Source organism: Bolinopsis microptera, chromosome 1, assembly GCF_026151205.1.
Source record: "Bolinopsis microptera isolate Bmic1 chromosome 1, MBARI_Bmic_1.0, whole genome shotgun sequence".
Classification (NCBI taxonomy): domain Eukaryota; kingdom Metazoa; phylum Ctenophora; class Tentaculata; order Lobata; family Bolinopsidae; genus Bolinopsis; species Bolinopsis microptera.
In genome coordinates, this window is record NC_087072.1 from 13,005,885 (window position 1) to 13,022,060 (window position 16,176).

Here is a 16,176-nt window from a genome sequence, read left to right on the forward strand (position 1 = left end):
GCTGTTTCAACAATCTTTGCACGTGCGCATTACAACACTGTTGCTATGCAACCATTTGGTTTTTACCTAACTTTCTATTTCTCATCCTATTTGCATGTGGGAGGTTGTACATACAAACAGACATACAGACACAGATAATCTTCTGAATTATGAAAATTTATCTAATTAGGGATGGGCACGGATAGCAATATTTTTGCGTCATCTATACTATTCTATAGCTATAAATTATGAATACATATTCTACTTTTCAAATAGTTGCTGTGACTTAATCACTGTTAGGACCTGTGTCATTTATAAATAACAACCACCTTGACCTGTCAGAGATGGATATTTCTTACCAGCTTCAACAAGTTTTCCTCCCGTGGCTTTCTATTCTGCCAATGGCTAAACTCGTATGATACAATTGATTTTACATCTCTATTTGTTTGTACAGTCCAGTATTTACCACTCGGCTGACCCAGCATTAAATTTTCAGATAATGGGTCTGACATATGTTTGTTGTACAAAAAATAAGACATCAAATCTTATTCTACAATTTATAGTGGAGTAAACATGTGTGTTCTTCCTAGAGCATAGATGGAAACTTTTAGATCCAGTCAATATAAATAAACTTTTCATTTTATCTGATCAGGCTTAAATTTAAGTGCATTAAACTACTTATACAAAGTTTTCCATGTTATGGATCATTCTAGTGGTAGTTGTTTAATTGACCCTTAATTATAATTAATCTCTGCATAATATACTTCATTAACATGCAGAGTGCCCCCCTTATTAAGAATTTAGAACCCTTTAGCTGGTAAACTGTCTCATTAACATGATACCTTTTAATTGTACAAACAGTTGGTCTATAGAGATATCATCACATGACTCGTTTGTGAGATCAGTTGCTTGATATGTTTATTCTGGAGATCCTTAAAGGGAAGAATCTCCATTTCATTGCTAAGTCTTATGTCATTTGTCGCTGTAACTAAATGATGCAGATTTTGTGTTTTAGTGCAGGCAGCTCTTTGACCAATTCAACCCATAAGTTTGTATTTTCTAGTTCGATACATTTGAAATAATTGTCTTTGCACTGGTTATCATGATATAAGGACGGTTTGTATGGTGTTTCTGAAGGTAGCTTATCTAACATAACCTGGTGATGAGGACACATGTTCATCATTACATTATTGAAAGCCAACATTTGCTTATATATACTTCTTCTGCATGCAGCATACTTTAATTCATATCTTAGTGCCTAAATCTTTAAACTGTTGCAATTTGCAAATAGCATAATAGCTAATTTTCAAGTTAGTTGCAGTATTACCTATCCTCCTTAAATATGATAAATTTTTCAGCAAAGGCTCAATTTTTGGTTTCTTGATTTTTATTGTTCGAGGTTGATCCAGTAGTGTAGTAGCTGAGCTCCTGTTCTTTTAATCCCCACTGCACCATTAAGGTTTTATCATCTCATCAAAACAGATGCTCATTAAAATCTTTCAATCTCATTAAAATCTGATCATTGCAAGCTAATTATGTGGCTTGGAATATCAAAAGCAAGGACAATCGCTTAACAGAATTCTGTTTTTATTACTGACTTAACTCCTGTCTTGTAAATTATCATTTTTTTAAGGTAGACGGTAGTCTATCATGTTCAACAAACTTGAAATTAATGACTACATACCATGCTAGCCAGATCCAGAGATGTGAACTCTACCTGTTAATGTATGTTCATGAGTTTAGTTTGGATAACATTGGCATGGGTAATCGGACAATCACAAGCAGTGAAAATCCCTGAAGAAGAGATTGTTCCGATAGACTGTTCATGTAGTTACCCTGATAAAGACTGTAGAGAAAACAAGACATGTGAATCTGAATATGGTGAGTAATTAACCTTACCAGATTTAATTTTACATTTTATAGAATCACAATATGGTTTGGACAGCATCGATTCTCGTTTTTTTATCTAGTCTGTTGTGTCCAATAATTTACCGAAACACAGATATTATGTTCTATATAATAAACCCCCACTACTTCAGGTTTCTGCTACTGGAAGGCAAAGATAGAGAACAACAAGATTTTGAGTAATGAAAAGGGGTGTATTGGTGCTCACATCATGCGTCATGTTTGCTTCCTGGACAGACACCAGGACGAGAACATGTTAGTGGAGTGTTGCAACACGACCCTTTGCAACAGAGACACGGACAGCTTCCTAATACGTGTAGATAAAGAGATCAATGTTGGGTACGGTGAACCACCTGGTAAGTGTTGGGTACGGTGAACCACCTGGTAAGTGTTGGGTACGGACTACGGTGAACCACCTGGTAAGTAATGTTGGGTACGGTGAACCACCTGGTAAGTAATGTTGGGTACGGTGAACCACCTGGTAACTTGGTAAGTAACGTTGGGTACGGTGAACCACCTGGTAAGTGTTGGGTACGGTGAACCACCTGAAAAGTTATGTTGGGTACGGTGAACCACCTGGTAAGTAATGTTGGGTACGGTGAACCACCTGGTAAGTGTTGGGTACGGTGAACCACCTGGTAAGTGTTGGGTACGGTGAACCACCTGGTAAGTGTTGGGTACGGTGAACCACCTGGTAAGTGTTGGGTACGGTGATCCACCTGGTAAGTGTTGGGTACGGTGAACCACCTGGTAAGTAATGTTGGGTACGGTGAACCACCTGGTAAGTAATGTTGGGTACGGTGAACCACCTGGTAAGTGTTGGGTACGGTGAACCACCTGGTAAGTGTTTGGTACGGTGAACCACCTGGTGAGTGTTGGGTACGGTGATCCACCTGGTAAGTGTTGGGTACGGTGAACCACCTGGTCAGTGTTGAGTACGGTGAACCACCTGGTAAGTGTTGGGTACGGTGAACCACCTGGTAAGTAATGTTGGGTACGGTGAACCACCTGGTAAGTAATGTTGGGTATGGTGAACCACCTGGTAAGTAATGTTGGGTACGGTGAACCACCTGGTAAGTGTTGGGTACGGTGATCCACCTGGTAAGTGTTGGGTACGGTGAACCACCTGGTAAGTGTTGGGTACGGTGAACCACCTGGTAAGTGTTGGGTACGGTGAACCACCTGGTAAGTGTTGGGTACGGTGAACCACCTGGTAAGTAGTACGGAATCCTGCACAGCTTAAATGTTTCATATAATTCAGCAGATTCACATCCAAATAAGTTTCAAATTGAAAGTATGCCATTGTTTGAAACATACCACTTTGGTTTTAAAAGGTTTCTAGTTTTGTCTAATAGCATCCAATTAATTTCAGCTCCTGCAAACAGCAATGTCTTGATGGTGATAATCGGGGCAGCTGGTACTCTCGTCCTGGTCATATTCAGCTTTGGGATCTACAAGTTCTTCAGGTCAAGAATGATGAAGAAAATCCTGGGTTACGAGAAAGACCCTTACGTAGCTGTAGCCAAAGAGCCGCAGTACACTAACCACATACTAGACGAGATCAGTCTGAGTAACACCAGTGGAGCCGGTCGCACTCAGTTCGTACAGGTACAGTCTGACATTCACACAGACTAGAACACAGACTAGAACACAGACTAGAACACAGACTAGAACACAGACCAGAACACAGACTAGAACACAGACCAAAACACAGACTAGAACACAGACCAGAACACAGACTAGAACACAGACCAGAACACAGACTAGAACACAGACCAGAACACAGACTAGAACACAGACTCACCTGATATCGACAAGAATTTGACATTCAGGGACATCCAGTGGCAGACTGACACGAGGCAGCTTCAATTAGCGGGCTTGTCTCGGGCTATCAGTGACAAACTGTGACATCTTAATATGCCGCACTCTGACCGTGTCTTATCAGGTGCATTAATTAAATACTTAATTAATTTAAAGTTCTGTAACCTTGAAAATCCAAGATTGCGTTATCTGCGATCGTTTGCATGTTGGGTATGCTAATTCCAATTCTGCCCAAGTGCATACTGTGCAGTGTTTACTACTTTACTACTGTATGACATGATCCATACTGCATTTTCAGAGGACGATATCAAAACAAGCCCAGCTTATTGAGTTAGTCGGAAAAGGCAGGTACGGTGAGGTTTGGAAGGCCCTGTGGCGAGGTGATCCTGTTGCTATCAAACAATTCGACCCCAGGGACGAACAGAGCTGGATTCAGGAGGTCAAAATGTACGAAACCTCTTGGCTTCGTCATGAGAACATCTTAGGTTAGTAGAAAACTCGATTATTTTGTCAGTTGCATGTATATTTAATTGTGACATATGTCTGCTAATCCTTAGAAAATAAACTCTTAGTTGTGGTACAATGCAACTCCGTTCAGTTCAGACAATTAATTTCTAGAAACTTGTCTGGCCTGTATTTTAGACGGCTCCCCTTGAGAAGAACCCTGTAAAGAGCAGCTAGCTAGCAACACAATACCACGTACCCCACAATACCACCCCTAATACCACGTACCTCACAATACCACCCCTAATACCACCCCTAATACCACGTACCCCACAATACCACCCCTAATACCACGTACCTCACAATACCACCCCTAATACCACCCCTAATACCACGTACCCCACAATACCACCCCTAATACCACGTACCTCACAATACCACCCCTAATACCACCCCTAATACCACGTACCTCACAATACCACCCCTAATACCACGTACCTCACAATACCACCCCTAATACCACGTACCCCACAATACCACCCCTAATACCACGTACCTCACAATACCACCCCTAATACCACGTACCCCACAATACCACCCCTAATACCACGTACCCCACAATACCACCCCTAATACCACCCCCAATACCACGTACCCCACAATACCACCCCTAATACCACGTACCTCACAATACCACCCCTAATACCACCCCTAATACCACGTACCCCACAATACCACCCCTAATACCACGTACCTCACAATACCACCCCTTATACCACGTACCCCACAATACCACCCCAAATACCACGTACCTCACAATACCACCCCTAATACCACCCCTAATACCACGTACCCCACAATACCACCCCTAATACCACGTACCTCACAATACCACCCCTAATACCACGTACCCCACAATACCACCCCTAATACCACGTACCTCACAATACCACCCCTAATACCACGTACCCCACAATACCACCCCTAATACCACGTACCCCACAATACCACCTCTAATACCACGTACCCCACAATACCACCCCTAATACCACGTACCCCACAATACCACCTCTAATACCACGTACCCCACAATACCACCCCTAATACCACTTACCTCACAGGGTACATGGGAAGCGACTGTAAATCCACCGCTTCCTCAACTCGTTGGTGGATCATGATGGAGTTCTGCCAGCACGGCTCCCTCTACGAGTACCTCAGTCACGCCAGATACACTCCCATCCAACTCCTCGAGGTAACCAGCTGATAACCCGTACACGGAGGTCACGTGATCTGGTAGTATCACGTGATCTGGTAGTATCACGTGATCTGGTAGTATCACGTGATCTGGTAATATCACGTGATCTGGTAGTATCACGTGATCTGGTAGTATCACGTGATCTGGTAATATCACGTGATCTGGTAGTATCACGTGATCTGGTAGTATCACGTGGTCTTGTAGTATCACGTGGTCTGGTAGTATCACGTGGCCTGCCACCTGTTAATTTGTGTGTGCTATGTGTCAGATTGCGCTCCATCACCATCCGCGTTTGATATTTTTAAACTGCCCCCCCCCCCTCACCAACTGTACACTTAAACTGTACATCTAGACACCATTTCCCGCCAAATACCGCTCTTCCCAGAACCATTAAATAGCCAGCCAGAGGATCTATCCAAACAACCAATATTCCACTTAACAGCAAGCTCACTGCTCCAGGGGTCTCTGTAGCTAATTTAGTAAATGAGGTGGCGTGCAGTCTGAACCACTGCCCACTCTCCACACTTTAAAACCCTGGACCTACTGGGATTGCTTGACAACGCCACAGTCGCCGCGTTTGCTGCCAGATCTCTCTCTTAGAAGCCGTACATTACATACCGTATGTACGCTATGTAACCCCCAGTCTTCACTTTCTGCCCTGTTCAGGGTGGAGTTGAGTGTCGGGACCGGGCTATTTTAAAATAATATAGTACTGGATAGTAATAGTACCTGGATGTACAGTGTACGCTGTTATTCAAGTCGTAAAGTGACTGAGTACAGGTTTAACTGTTTCCAAATACGGACATTTTAGATGGGGTTGAAAATAATCATTTAGTCTTATCTCCCTTTCAGTCAGTACGAGGTATATACTGTGGTTTGGAGCATTTACACAGCGCCATTTTTGGCAACAATCCAAACAACTCGAAGCCAGGGATCGCTCACCGGGACCTGAAAACGCACAACATTCTGGTGAAGAATCCCAGTGAGTATAATCATGTAATTAGATAATCACTGACGGAATGTTTCACTTATCACACTTATTGTTTTGTTGATCCCGCATTGTTTTCCTCGGCCCCTCCTATTACTGGAATAGTAAGATCATGCAAGCCTTTAAAGTTTTGTTCTGTTTCTGCTCGGAACTGTGTTGAAGGAGAGAATTTCCGACACGAGGGAAGAGAGGAGAATGAGGAGAGAGGGGTGACTGATAAGGTTAACTGAAATCCAAGACAGGTAGTAATTATCAGACCAGCTAGTGACCGGTTGAGGAATGTGCAAATGTGTGCCCTGTTGGATTTGTAACGCACAGAGAGGGCAGGAGAGAGGCAGGATTATTTACGGTGTTTTGTTTCAGCTCAGGGCTGTATCGGTGATCTCGGACTATAACCAGGTAACTAAGTAACCAAGTAACAGTGTTTTGTTTCAGCTCAGTGCTGTATCGGTGATCTCGGACTGGCCATTACTTCTAGCGACTTCAAGGAAAAAGTCAACAAAACTAATTTCCAGGTAATCCACCGATCTTATAGAATAAATAGCTGCTGGTATTTTATGTTGAGGAACTTTCATCGTGTCAATTGGATTATCGCTAATCGTTTCTTTGTAAATATGCGACAGATGGTCTACGACCACCGAGTCAGCCCATTATATTTTTAATAAAATCTACCTACCGAATCACGGAAGTGTCACACGATGATGGCATGCTGTGAAATAACACCTAACACATATTGACATCTCAGGTAGGTACTAGACGGTATATGGCCCCGGAAATACTGGACAGTTCCTTAAACTTCGAGAAATTCTTCACCTTCAAATCAGCCGACATGTTCTCTTCGTCGTATATCATATGGGAGATGTTGCACGTGTGCCAAGTGGACAGTAAGTGTGATATTTCTTGTCTTCTTCGTCATATTAATTCAGACGAACTTATTTTAGGTACAATTTTAAGATGTTCTAGAATTTTAAGATTTTCCAGAATTTTAAAATGTTCTAGAAATATTTCGTGCAGATAACACCCTCTGAGCGAGGTACAGGTCCTATTTTGTTAAGAAAGTTGAGATTTTATTATATTAAAGTGAAACAAGTTGAAGTTGGTGGATGAAATCTAGACACAGGGCAGATTTGTCCTTTAAAAAAGTACATAAAAACGAGGGGAGGGTGGCATTCTGAGTGATCTCAACCGCCATCACACTGCCTACTGCCTGGCCAGCACACTACTTAGCCATGACAGCGCTTCCCACTGCTGCTCCATTAATCCCGGCTAGTCTAAATACTACCGCTTATATAACAAGTGCACTTTTCATTCTCACTTTTCAGTTTTCACTCATTCACATGTTTCATCTTTAGAGAACAAAACTGGGGGTAAGGTTTGTTGTCCACACAATTACTACTACATGTCCAGCTGGTGGGTTTGAGTTGTGGGGTAAGGTTTGTTGTCCACACAATTACTACTACATGTCCAGCTGGTGGTATGAGTTGTGGGGTAAGGTTTGTTGTCCACACAATTACTACTACATGTCCAGCTGGTGGTATGAGTTGTGGGGTAAGGTTTGTTGTCCACACAATTACTACTACATGTCCAGCTGGTGGGTTTGAGTTGTGGGGTAAGGTTTGTTGTCCACACAATTACTACTACATGTCCAGCTGGTGGTATGAGTTGTGGGGTAAGGTTTGTTGTCCACACAATTACTACTACATGTCCAGCTGGTGGGTTTGAGTTGTGGGGTAAGGTTTGTTGTCCACACAATTACTACTACATGTCCAGCTGGTGGTATGAGTTGTGGGGTAAGGTTTGTTGTCCACACAATTACTACTACATGTCCAGCTGGTGGGTTTGAGTTGTGGGGTAAGGTTTGTTGTCCACACAATTACTACTACATGTCCAGCTGGTGGTATGAGTTGTGGGGTAAGGTTTGTTGTCCACACAATTACTACTACATGTCCAGCTGGTGGGTTTGAGTTGTGGGGTAAGGTTTGTTGTCCACACAATTACTAGTACATGTCCAGCTGGTGGGTTTGAGTTGTGGGGTAAGGTTTGTTGTCCACACAATTACTACTACATGTCCAGCTGGTGGTATGAGTTGTGGGGTAAGGTTTGTTGTCCACACATGACAATTACTACTACATGTCCAGCTGGTGGGTTTGAGTTGTGGGGTAAGGTTTGTTGTCCACACAATTACTACTACATGTCCAGCTGGTGGGTATAAGTTGTGGGGTAAGGTTTGAAGTCCACACAATTACTACTACATGTCCAGCTGGTGGGTATGAATTGTGGGGTAAGGTTTGTTGTCCACACAATTACTACTACATGTCCAGCTGCACTGGTGGGTTTGAGTTGTGGGGTAAGGTTTGTTGTCCACACAATTACTACTACATGTCCAGCTGGTGGGTATAAGTTGTGGGGTAAGGTTTGAAGTCCACACAATTACTACTACATGTCCAGCTGGTGGGTATGAGTTGTGGGGTAAGGTTTGTTGTCCACACAATTACTTCTACATGTCCAGCTGGTGGGTTTGAGTTGTGGGGTAAGGTTTGTTGTCCACACAATTACTACTACATGTCCAGCTGGTGGGTATAAGTTGTGGGGTAAGGTTTGAAGTCCACACAATTACTACTACATGTCCAGCTGGTGGGTATGAGTTGTGGGGTAAGGTTTGTTGTCCACACAATTACTACTACATGTCCAGCTGGTGGGTATAAGTTGTGGGGTAAGGTTTGTTGTCCACACAATTACTACTACATGTCCAGCTGGTGGGTATAAGTTGTGGGGTAAGGTTTGTTGTCCACACAATTACTACTACATGTCCAGCTGGTGGTATGAGTTGTGGGGTAAGGTTTGTTGTCCACACAATTACTACTACATGTCCAGCTGTGCGAGTTTAATCAGTTATGTACGTTCCAGAATATTCTGCGTGTTTCCCTTGAGTAGCTCACCAAACTAATATTGTACAGTATTTTAACATAGTTTTATAGGGTTATACAGTTATACTTATAACATCAAGGAGACAGTTTGTGGCTTGCTTTATTGTGTCCAATGTCTAGTTGTTCAGAGTGAGAGAGAGTTAGGGATCTGTATTATATAATTATGATATCTAGATGATGCTGTTGTATGGGGTTAACACATCCATATTCAAGTCTATAAATATAAGTCTATAAATATAAGTCTAATATAAGATCATGGTACAAATTATTGATGTTTATTAAGTCACACCAAGCTGATTAATGCAGGGAGCAGAGAGTTAAGTTAAAGTATATTATATATACTCGGAGTAACGCTGGAGAATATGTAAAATAAGGGTATCTTTAGTTAGGGATCTTTATTCATGGAGTTAACTGAACATTGGTTCCTGGCAGTAACATAGAAATGCACTATAATGTAAGGACTGGATCTTGTAGAGTTAGTTTGGTTAGAGAGTTTGCCCGAAAAGTCGGCACTATACATCAGTATAGTTACCCAAGTATTCTAACAGTTACAGATTCCTTGATTCTTACCCCCTCCTATTCGCTATTGCATTTGGGCCATGTTTTGGGAGGTAGTGACATGTCACTATAAAGTGCGGGAATCGTATTGGGACTTCTTTATTAAATGTTTCTTATCCAGTTTATTCTTAAAAGCAAATTCCCTCGCGGAGCAGTACACAAGCGGTGTGTGATGCAAGAGAGCAGACATATTCTCAACTCATGAATTAAAATCAGGTGCCCATTGTTTTTGAAAGGCTCACTGCACCCGGGGACATTTGCATTATAAGGCGGGAGTGCCAGGGATCTTGAAATAGCCTTATAATTGTAGATTACTAACATACCTCAGTGCCTCATATTCAGTTTGGCTAGATTGTGGTCCACGGAATATTGGATCATTCATGCGCATTCTTGTTATTGAAGTGAGTGTTGTAATATCTAAAGCACCAGCCATTATGGTAATGTCCAACTCTACGGAGAAGAAGATTAGGCCGTTCAGATCTAACTATACTTTGCCATCATTCTTATTTTTTGGACCACCAACAACTCAAAGTAGACCCCGCCAACAACTCAAAGTAGACCCGGGCTTTGTAAAAATAGACAGCAATGCTTTGCATTTTGCATATGCTAACTCTTTAAGCTGGAGAAATTCTTTGTAGGTATCTGGGAATTAAGTTGAATAAACAGTGAAGCCAAAACATTCAAACCAGCTTAATGTTCTCTAATAACTTCATGCCATTTATACTTTTCTATTGATCTCGTAGTTAGCATGGCAGTGCCTTTGACATAGCCATGTTACTGTACTAAATTAGCATGAAGCGGTCCAACTTCCAAGTGAGCAAGTATCAAGGTCTTGTTATTACCATATCTATTTGTTTTCTTGTAGACACCGTGACCGTATCATGACTAACTAAACTAAACCACCCAATTCTCGCGGTACTTTTCATTAAAATGTCTAGATGAACTCAAAGAGTCTGAACCCGGTCCAATGTACACACCCGACAATGTCTGTACTAAAACAAAGTCTCTTAAAGATCAGGAAAAAAACCGCTTGAACAGATATAGTGAGCAGTAACACCACCGACAGGGCGGCAATGACACTACCGACAGGGCGGCAATGACACTACCGACAGGGCGGCAATGACACTACCGTCAGGGCAGCAATGACACTACCGACAGGGCGGCAATGACACTACCGACAGGGCGGCAATGACACTACCGACAGGGCGGCAATGACACTTCTTCATATTGAATAGTCTGTCCGAATCAGGACTTCAATCATGCCCTTCATTAGTGCTAACCTCCCCTGGGAATAGCTGGCCGGGAAATATTAATTAAGAGTTACACAGGTGGTGGGAGGGAGCATTAAAACCTGGAGCTGTTGGTTGAGTAGCAGGTTATATAAGAAGCAGGTTGTATAGGTTGTATTACCTTCGTCTCAGGGTTACAACTTTATAACCTGTGTGGTACCTTCTTTTGGGAGATGAGAATATGAGTCCGTGTATTTCAGTAGCACTAGATACAGAGAGTATTATTTATCCAGGGTAGTAGATCTGATACCCACATTTAGCCTTCGCAAAATCACATAACACTGTCAGCTGATTAGGATAATTCGACCCATTTGCACAAATTTGGGAATTTTATCTTTGATACATTATTCCACATTCCATCCTAAAAGGGGCTCATATTTTATCACGTACGGTTTCATGAACTCGGTATTACGAATTTAAAACATCCCAAATATGTCAGTAAAATGTGCTCTTGTTCAGATGATGTAACGGAGCGAGAGCGGACTCTGCCTTATATAGACGAGGTGCCGGGTAACCCTACGGTAGAGGATATGTTGAAGGTGGTGGTGGAGGAAGAGAAGCGACCCCCTCTTCTAGATCGCTGGAGACAGAACCCGGTCAGTACAACTTTAATACAATGTAAATAATATCGTAAGTGTGAGTTGGGATTATCATGAATCACGAGAGTATTTATTGAAGGAGTTCCGAAACGGAGTGCCGAAAGGAGTGCCGAAACGTCGGTTATTTTATCTTATTTTCACAGTCATTTGCTGTTTCATCTTGTCCAGGTTAATATGTTGAGAGCCGTTATGCTCCCTACTAAATATTTCAACACTTCCATATATTTGATAAATTTAACCAGGATGTGTGGTCATCGTTCGGAAAAGACTGGTCGAAAGTTTGCCCGAAAGTAATGAAATTGGGTTTAAATCTCCATAAACATGTTTATGATGTTAATTGTTAATGGTTCGACCATGAGCCATGTTACAAATGGTAAAAATAGAAAAGAAGCAATTGGTAAAGGAGATTTACAACCAGTCCAGTTGGGTTTAAATCTGCATAAACATGTTTATGATGTCAATGGTTAAGTTCGACCATGAGCCATGTTACAAATAGTAAAAATAGAAAAGAAGAAATTGGTAAAGGATATTTACAACCAGTCCAGTTTTCAAGTTGCGACCATACTTTATACCAATTTATCTAGGTGTGTACTGAGATTATAAAGGTTTTGAGGTTACATCCTTCTTAGTGTTTAGATTTTAAACAGATTGTTAAGAATTATCCTCCAAACCTTGTTTGCAGATTGATTCCATGGATGGAAAAATTCCTAATCCTAAACTTTCTTAACGGATCTAATAATTGATACAAATGAAAATAATACCCCATCCGCGAGAAACTGGCCCCACAATTCTGAGCTTTTACTGCACTTCTGTTCTAATTTCCAGCTTTTAGCGCCCGAGGTCGAGAACTGCTGTGCTGAAATGAACAAAACCATCAAACCACATGGCGGGACAAAATCTTTAAATACATTTGGGGTTACATATTTTAAAACTTTCTTAATTTTATGCTTATTAATTTACTGCTCACTTAATTCTGAATTAAATAACGTTGAGGGAGTACGGTCGGTAGCTTGTTAGCGCAAACCTTCTCGAACACACCTAGACGGGCAGTCTTCCTGAGACAAATGTCTCATTATGTTAAAATTCCCAAAAAGCGTCGTTAAATCCCATCTTCACCTGGATTCTTAACATTCTTTAGCAGCTTCATTACACATTCATCACACCTATCACACCTTTACACTCTTTCTTGTGTGTCGAGTAGAAGTGTTAAGTATCAAGACACTTGCTTCCAGTGAGATTGATAAAAGTGTGGTAGGATGTGACGTCACGTTACCTCGCCCACGTGTGGTAGGATGTGACGTCACGTTACCTAACCCACGTGTGGTAGGATGTGACGTCACGTTACCTAACCCACATTTGCGTTAGTCAGCTTGTTCGCCTGGTGGGCGGTGTGAGATATTCTCAGTCTTAGTGACTGTAAGTGTGTGTTTGGGAAATCATTCGCTGGAACGATCTGGTATTCTGTCCCAGTATTGCAAAAAAACGATCGTATGTGATCCTGCAAAGAGTAAAATTCCTTTTTTAATGGAAATTCAGAATTGTTAAAAAAATTCACGGCTGTGTGATTTTAACATTCACGCACGGATAATATTTCCGGTTACAGTGATCTCCTCTCACAGTATACACACGTGCACACAGCCACTACAAGGTTAGTTGAAAAGCGTGACTTGTATGATTTACTAGCTCACTCGAATCTGCCTTAGCTTCGCTCCTGGACTAATTTCAACTCTCCTACAAAAGATTAGACCTGGTGATCTTGTAATTACTTAACCCCACAAGCCGTACACAGAACTGCCTCCAACAAAAGGCACATTGTCCTGATAACATTGCCCGCAGCTAACCCAATACAATGCGTTATTATCTCCGCCTAATGAATCTGTCCTGAACTGACATGTGAAGTTGAATTTAGGACCTCGATAGCTCAAACCTTACAATGGGATATGTCGAGCGGTAATCCCTGGGATAGAGACGGACATGTGGTTAATGGCCACCAGCCACTGCAGCTACCGTATAAATAGTTAAATACTCCGACCATTATAATTTAGTAGTTTACTGGGTAGGGAACGTCTGTGATTTGCACAGTATTCAGTAATAATACAGATCTAATATAGGAGAGATAGACCTGTGCTCGCTTATCATATATGTATACATTATACACACGTGCATCATGGTCATTTTGCACAAAACACACTCAAATTCTATTTAGAGAGCTAGCATGGACACTATTAGCGCTCGTAAGCATGCTATGTCACCACGACATATGCTTGACAATGTTCCTGAACAAAACTGCAAGTCTCACATTATGTACTCGTGCGAGAGGTAACACATACTCGCATACTAGACACGTGACCTATAGGTCAGGGCCACGTGGGTTTTTTTGATCTCTTCTTGGTTAACAATTGATCACGGGGAACGCTTCCGAGCTTTTGATCGCGCCGTGACAAGCCGCCCCGTCGCGCTCGTACTCAACATTTATTTCCTCTGCACAACAAAATGTTTTAAATGATTACGTCATGTATCTTGCTTAAAAATCTTGCTTTTAAAACGTGTACGTGAAATTTTGATGACCAAATGTAAATGTGTTGAATGTAGATTTGAGCCCCTCCCTTAGGTTAAAAGGCGTGGCAAATAATCCGACGCAGAAATACATCCTTGATAAAAATCATTAGTTATCGTTATTGCGGTATGACTGTCTTATTACGTTATCGTTAATTTAATTCCCTCTGAGTGGTGATAATTGTGGCATCTTACCGCGAATAATGTTGAGTGTGACCTGTTTTTAAGTATGCAACAACTGGAGGCCTTCACAAAGTGTACATAAATTAACGATGTAGATTAAAGAATACATATAAATTTAATTTCTCATACAAGAGAACGCTCGATGAAAATCTCTCTGTCATGCTGTGAGAAGCGGGCCGGAACGAATTACTCAAGCTTGTCGGGGTATAGGATATATCTAAAAATATGTTTGTTGTGACAGAATAATATTTCCATACCTAAACCACAAGTTGCTGACCTCAAATATTTGCAGATAACCCGAGTTCTGTGTAACATGATAAAGGAGCTGTGGTGTACAGACCCCGCAGAACGGTTGTCAGCTCTCAGGATCAAGAAGACTCTGAGCGAGATGTTGTTACACAAACAAGACTCATTCCCCCCAGTGTAGGGCCAGCAGATCACGTGACATCACAAGACTATATTTCATGAGAGAGAGAGAGTGAGCGGGCCTGTTAAATCAACTAAAAGATCTACTGAGAATAATAAATTGCTGCCAGGAATATCTCTAAGAAGTAGATTCAGCTCAGATTCTGTCCACCAGGGAACTATCAAACCATCTAAATACCCTCAAAGAAGAGGCACGCTCTCGGGAAGAAACAAATAGATAGTGGAGCGGAGAAACACTCTGAGATGGTGCAGTCAGGGAAGATTACATGCTCACCAGCGCGAGTGTGGTGGTTGTTTTTACTGGAACCCTGGTTTGATTCATTGCCCGCCTGTTTTGGTGGCTATAAAACCTTTTGAATAGTTGTTATCGTTATCGGTTTTTAGCATTTTTAATGTCCTGTATATTTAAGAGCTCATTCATCGCTTTTAAAGAGGAAGGTGTTTGTTTTACCTGTATTTAGCTTGGGTATTATTGATATCATATGGTACGTGGCCATGGTAATATGATCGTTACAATTGGGTGTAGGTTGTAAAGACATTACACATAGTCTGTTGTTGAAAAGCAGTTTTACAATGGTTAGCTTTTAAATATGGATTGGGAAATCATTGATTGATTAAATCCGGTTCTAGATTCCAATTAGTATAGGGGGATGTGATCTAAAGAAAAATGTTTTATAATATTTATGTCAATAATTAAAATTGAAGCTAAAATGAGGTTAATATGAAAAGTCTAGCTATAAATACATGCAGATTATAAAGGAGTCAAGATGAATGCTTCTCAGTCTTGGTTGAATCGAGTTTATTTGTCCCTACAATATATGCGATTTGTGTTTAAACTTTTGTTTTAGTGATGTTTTATATAAACGTTTTATATTTAATTGCTTTTTACTACTACAACTGTTATCGGGCCCCTTGCGAGATTTGATTGGGGACAAAGTATTATGTAAATAGTTGCCGCGTGATCCAATCTTACTGGGGATAAAGTGATTTTATTGATAATCGGGCCGGGAAAACCGATGTGTATGATTTTCTGAATGGAATTCGTGTGGCAGCAACGTATAGGAGGGCGGTTTATGCCGTAAAATGTTCTAAAAGAAACATGAAACTCAAGTTATCAACAAAATGCTACATCGAAAACGGAGTTGTACAGGCATAAGTTTTTATACTTGGCTCACAAATACACTCATAAGTTATAAATTATTTATTTCTATCAAACTACTTGTGTACGATTATTAATCACAAATAA

The 16,176-nt window shown here is 41.2% G+C and overlaps 1 protein-coding gene across 1 annotated transcript; it reads left to right on the forward strand.

The window, feature by feature from the left end:
• The first annotated feature begins 1,606 nt into the window (after window positions 1–1,606).
• LOC134822134 (activin receptor type-1-like) lies at window positions 1,607–16,176 on the forward strand. The gene is made up of 10 exons (XM_063833046.1): window positions 1,607–1,860; window positions 2,019–2,240; window positions 3,257–3,492; window positions 4,004–4,190; window positions 5,271–5,401; window positions 6,257–6,386; window positions 6,828–6,907; window positions 7,138–7,276; window positions 11,626–11,762; window positions 14,797–16,176. The coding sequence occupies exons 1-10, from the start codon at window positions 1,707–1,709 to the stop codon at window positions 14,929–14,931; spliced, it is 1,551 nt and encodes a 516-aa protein (XP_063689116.1). The 5' UTR covers window positions 1,607–1,706; the 3' UTR covers window positions 14,932–16,176.

Bases quoted from the DNA above. Each gene is read 5' to 3' on its own strand.
- LOC134822134 (XM_063833046.1), top strand. From the start codon at position 1,707: ATGTTCATGAGTTTAGTTTGGATAACATTGGCATGGGTAATCGGACAA. The intron at 3,493-4,003 runs GTACAGTCTGAC...CTGCATTTTCAG, and splicing joins GTCGCACTCAGTTCGTACAG to AGGACGATATCAAAACAAGC. The intron at 5,402-6,256 runs GTAACCAGCTGA...TCTCCCTTTCAG, and splicing joins CTCCCATCCAACTCCTCGAG to TCAGTACGAGGTATATACTG.